This window comes from Elephantulus edwardii, unplaced genomic scaffold, assembly GCF_000299155.1.
Source record: "Elephantulus edwardii isolate Elephantulus edwardi_28Jun2011 unplaced genomic scaffold, EleEdw1.0 scaffold00067, whole genome shotgun sequence".
NCBI lineage: Eukaryota > Metazoa > Chordata > Mammalia > Macroscelidea > Macroscelididae > Elephantulus > Elephantulus edwardii.
This window is the reverse complement of record NW_006399817.1, coordinates 5,282,118-5,287,267: the sequence shown is the minus strand read 5'-3', so window position 1 is coordinate 5,287,267 and position 5,150 is coordinate 5,282,118. Positions and strand designations below refer to the sequence as shown.

The window sequence follows — 5,150 nt, the reverse complement described above, 5'->3', positions numbered from 1 at the left end:
AAAAAAAATAAAACCTACTGTGTGCATTCCTATACACAGGCCTTCATTGGATTTCTAAGGCTGTAAATATTTATGAGAGTAGAATGTCCAACTTGCTCCGTCAGTACAGCTGGTAAATTTGAACTGCTGGCCTTTATGTTCTCAATATAAGAACCATACTAGACCACCAAGCTTCTTAGCATATAATAATTCACTTACTGCCATCAAATCAGAACCAACTCATGACTCTTCATTGGGTTTCTGAAGCTGTAAATCACATAAGAGGAGACCTCCCATCCAAAGCTATGGGTGGATTCAAACCGCCAGGAAGGTGCAGTCTTTGGGTTAGTAGTACATCCCCATGGCCATCACCTGTATTTCTTTAGTAGGCATCCTCTAGATGGTTGTCCGATAAGAAAACAGACTGGTTTGTACGTTAGTCTTTTGCAAATGTACTTCACATGAAAAAATCCCTCAGAGTCTATCTTTACTAATTATGTGGATCACAGGGACTTTCTGAACCTTCCTGGAAATAAAATAAATAAAGTAAGTCCAGAGTGTGGCAATATTTAGAGGCTAGAGGGACTCCTGTCATGCGCACCACCCAGGAGGCAGTAATTAGGGGTAGTTAGGGAGGCTGGGGACAGAGAGTGGTGGTAAAACCAACTCCTCTACAAAATATTAGCCAGAACATCTAGGTCCAAAATCACCCTTTCTGTTCCAATGATGAGAGAGTTTCATGTCCAGCACTCCAAAAATCTGGTGTCACAGACCAAAAATTACAGCAAATGGACATAAGATGTTCTAGTAGGTAATTATGTTGTTGTTATGTGCCATCGAGTTGCCTGTGACTCAAAGCGACGTAATTATGTAGGTAAATAAAAATACATTAGGAATAAGCTTAATCTAAAGTCAACAACAGGCAGGAAATTCAAATGTTAAGCTAGAATCCTTATGGGGAAAACCACAAAGGCTAGGGTTTCAAGGACAGTTCATGCTATGGGCTGCGTAATAGAGAAAAAGGCAGCTTTGACTCACTTCCTGGCTTCCTGATTACTTCATATTCTTTTAATATACATGCATATTTAAATGCACACAACTTTTTAAAGAAAATTACTAGCAAAAGAAATTTGTTGTTGTAATAGTTTATTCCTTTATTATTCTTGTGAAACAGACACAGCAAATGTCATCATTAATTTTAAAATAACAACAATAAGGTATTTTGCCTTCCTCTTACATTGAAAACTTAATAACTCTTCTGATATTATTTTGAATCTAGAATAAAATTCAAAAGCAAACTAAAACCCTTCCATAATATACAGAAAGAAATGTACAAGTTTAGAGTCATTCACCATTCTTCTGGGATTTCACAAATTATGTTTGACAATATTCCAGTGGAGAAGTAAGGCCAAAGTTTCTCTGTAAAAGTGTCAGTGATTCTATAAACAAGAGTTCTAGTTTGCATATTATAAAATGAAAGCTCCCCTGTCTCAAAATCCAAAACAATACCAATCAGTTTGTATATATCATGCAGACCATATCTACCATTGCGATGGTCCATTTGCCAGCATCTATCATCTGAAGCTGCTGATGGACCAGCCTCAAGGGCTAAGGAATTTTCACACACACCATGAGCCTGCCACTTCAACCTGCCAGAAATGCCTGCCAGCATCAAATCCTTGAGAACTCAGAACAGTTGGGTATAAAAAAAAAACAACCCAAAACCAAATCTCTTGGAATTATATGGTGAATTTCTTGTCATATTTCCATATTTCACACTCTAAGTTTTGTGATAAGATGAGATTGGAATGAGCACTGTCAAGATTAAGCTTCAAATTGACCTTAAATGTGTTGTCCAATCTTACAGAATAATGGGCTATGGAGGGAGATGCCAATGCTTTTCGTATACTTCATGAGAAAACAGAGCTGGTGCTTTTAGGTCCTCATACCTGCTGTGGATACTGTCAATATCTGTCAGTGACTCCACGTCTGTCTGCATACCCTTCCATTATGTCAAATACCAGTTCATTTATGGTGGATATACGGTCTGAAATGAAGGCCATGTTTTTCATTAGCTTTTTATTTTTTTTTATTTTTTTTTATTTTTTATTATTTTGTGTGCGTGTACCGTCAAATCAGATCTGACTGGTACAGGAGGATATTGCGCCTCCTTCTCCGGCAGAGCATCTGGTGGATTCGAACCGTGTTCCTCTGGGATTGCAGTGCAGCTTCTTGCCACTAGGCCACCAGAGCTCCCCCCATTAGCTTTTTCTTAACTTGTTATTCCAAGTGCAAATGCCTCAACTTGGTATCTTTCTCCTTAGCCAATAACTGTTTAAAATATTAAAATTCAGTGTTCTCTTGGTTTTTTTTTTTCCTTTCCACTTCCCTCAACAGCTGACATGACTTGGAACTTTGCTCTTGAGGTAGAGATACAACATCATCAATTGGTCTCAGCAGATGCACAATGTGGCTTTTGAGCTCCTTCCTATGATGGATTGCAGCTTGCTCAGTGTCCATCAGGTGATGGCCCTGGTGGTACTAGGCGATGGTGCACTGGGGACAGAGCAGCTCCAGATCTGTCTTACAGAAGACGGTCAACACCTGGTTGTGCTTCTCACACAAGGGATCCCCTTTCTTTCAAATCCTCTTGCTCCTCCTAGGTAGAAGCTCCTTAGGACTCTCTACAATGTAATCTAGCTGGGTGTTCTTGCTGACATGGTTGTCATGACAGTGGTGAAAGCAGACTGGACACGAAAAGATGGCCTGTAGATCTTCCCAGCACTGCTGGGTAAAGCACCACAGAAATTATGTCCACAGTCAATGGTCACTGGGTCTTTGAGGTAACCTAAACAGATGGGACAGCTGATTGTAGCCTGCTGGTTATTCAGGGAGGCTACAGAGGTCATTGTACTCTCAAAGTTTCAACTTGAAGGAAACTTCAAATGTTTTCTTTCTCCAGGAGCTCTTGCTGCCACCTTCTTAAACTTAAACGTCCAACGTACTGAGTTTCCTTTTTGTGAATGTATGTATGCAAGCTGGTCTTGGAGAAACTGGTGAGCGATGGGCCAGGATCCCGTAGACTGTCACTTGTGGCACAGCTACATGGTGACTGTGGATGATGCTGGCTGGTGGGGTAGAGACTGGTGAGCAGCTGGAAGCTAGGTGTCAGGCGAGTGAGCTATTCCAAAGGAAAAAAAGCCTGCAAAGGAAATGTCTAATATTCTTTAGCAATACAGATCCTGTTTCCACAATGAAATAAACATAATTAAAGTCATGCTTGGTGTAAATTTTGCGAACAATGTCATGAAATAAAAAGTCACTGCTGAATAGAAAGCAATTTGCTCTGTTTCATCCAAACTATAGTGTTTGGATTTAAGGATAAAGAATCTGTAGTAGATTGTAAATATTTTTTTTTTAGTGAGAAAAATTTGTATTTAGAACTAGGCCGCTGGACTCAGTTTAGATGATCCCAATTTTGTTGGCAACATCCAAAGCATCATAATCAGGAGCAAGCTGAACATAGGCCTTCTTCTCTCCATCAGGCCTAATCAAAGTGTTGACCTTAGCCACATCAATGTCATAGAGTTTCTTTACAACTTGTTTAATTTGGTGCTCCTTGGCCTTGACATCCACAATGAACACAAGTGTGTTGTTATCTTCTATCTTCTTCATAGCTGACTCGGTGGTCAGGGGAAATTTGATGATGGCATAGCGGTCAAGCTTGTTTCTCCTGAGGGTGCTCTTCCAGGTGTATTTGGGCTGCCTTCAGAGTCTTAGTGTCTTAGGCCACCGGAAGGTGGGTGACATGTGGATCCTCTTTTTTTTTGGCTAAGGATGCCCTTCAGGACTGCCTTCTTGGCCTTTAATGCCTTTGCTTTGGCTTCAGTTTTGGGAAGGGCAGAGGCTTCCTTCTTAGCTTTCGACGCCATCTTTGTAGAAAGCGATTGTAAATATTAAACATGAATATTACTGTGCTCTGAAAAAGGAATGTTTAGAAATACTTGAAATAAATTAATAAAAACTAACATTTTAACAGCTGTGGTGGACATTCCTCAGGCATGGTGATAGTTAAACATCTTTTGAACAGATTCTTCATTATTGGTGAATTTCCCTCATTATAGTTCATCTCTCTAAAGCAGAAACTAAAACTCTGTGACCCACCCCTTCCTTTTGCCCGGACTCCAAACACATGACCTGGGCAATAAAGATCAAAAATACTCAGACCCGAAGACAACTCAAGAAAGTGGACACTGGCATGGTCACTTAAGGTGCACCAGTGGTTCTGATGTCCAGTAGCTGGGTCACTCACACAGTTCACGGTATAAGGTGCCTCGTGACAGACCAGGTGGGGAGCATTGCTGGCCAGTGATCTCACCACATGGTTTGGGTGTTGCTTTGGGCTGCACTGCTCAAAGACCTGATTTTCACATTCTCTGAAATTTTGTGAGCTTCCTAATGCTTTAATAATTACCTTTACTGCTTAACAAGCTAGAAATTCTGTTGTTTGCTTTTATGAACCCTAACTAACAAAGCTGTTAAAGGACAAGAAACTGTTTCTCACATTATACACAATTAGGATAATTCTATTTTAAGCCCTGGTGTGCCAATTGTTAAGCACTTAATTATGAGCCAAATCCTTGGCTGTTCAAACCCGCACAAAGGAGCCTCCCAAGTAAGACCTGGAGATTATTTCCAAAAGGTCACAGCCTTGAAAACCCTATGGAATGTAGTTCTACTTTGCACACACAGGGTCACCATGAGGCAGAATTAACTCAAGTTAAGCACATTCATCAAACTGCTTCTTACTTCATAACATCCTGTTGGTCATGTTTCTTTGGAATGGGCATAAATAGAAATCTTATCTAGTTAGTTGACCACGTAGTTGTCCTCCAAGCCTCTTGGCATAGATCATGACCACTTCTAGCAATGCATCTGTTGTTCTGTTAATTCCTGTTAAACTAGTCTTAATCTATTCCTTTATTTTTACCAATACATCCAGTGCAGCTAAGACATTTTCTTTCACTTTTTTAGTTTTATTTCGCAAAACAAGTGAAGAAGGTTTAATGCCAGTTTTAAGGTAATCCAAAGGAGGCACGAGTGGTGAAAGGTGGATAGGTCATGTGAAAGAATTAAAGAGAAAAGGAAAAAAAGAAAGGAAGGGAAAATCA

The 5,150-nt window shown here is 40.0% G+C and overlaps 1 protein-coding gene across 1 annotated transcript; it reads right to left on the bottom strand.

Annotated features, from left to right (window-relative positions):
- Nucleotides 1–2,675: 2,675 nt before the first annotated feature.
- On the bottom strand, nt 2,676–4,042 carry LOC102850856 (tripartite motif-containing protein 60-like). Its single transcript, XM_006888472.1, has 2 exons — nt 4,009–4,042; nt 2,676–2,875 (listed from the first exon to the last, which is right to left on the bottom strand). Exons 1-2 carry the CDS (start codon nt 4,040–4,042, stop codon nt 2,676–2,678), a joined length of 234 nt encoding a protein of 77 aa, XP_006888534.1.
- Between the last annotated feature and the right edge of the window lie 1,108 nt (nt 4,043–5,150).

Bases quoted from the DNA above. Each gene is read 5' to 3' on its own strand.
- LOC102850856 (XM_006888472.1), bottom strand. From the start codon at position 4,042: ATGCCTGAGGAATGTCCACCACAGCTGTTAAAAT. The intron at 2,876-4,008 runs GTTAGTTTTTAT...TGACCTCTGTAG, and splicing joins TCCACCACAGCTGTTAAAAT to CCTCCCTGAATAACCAGCAG.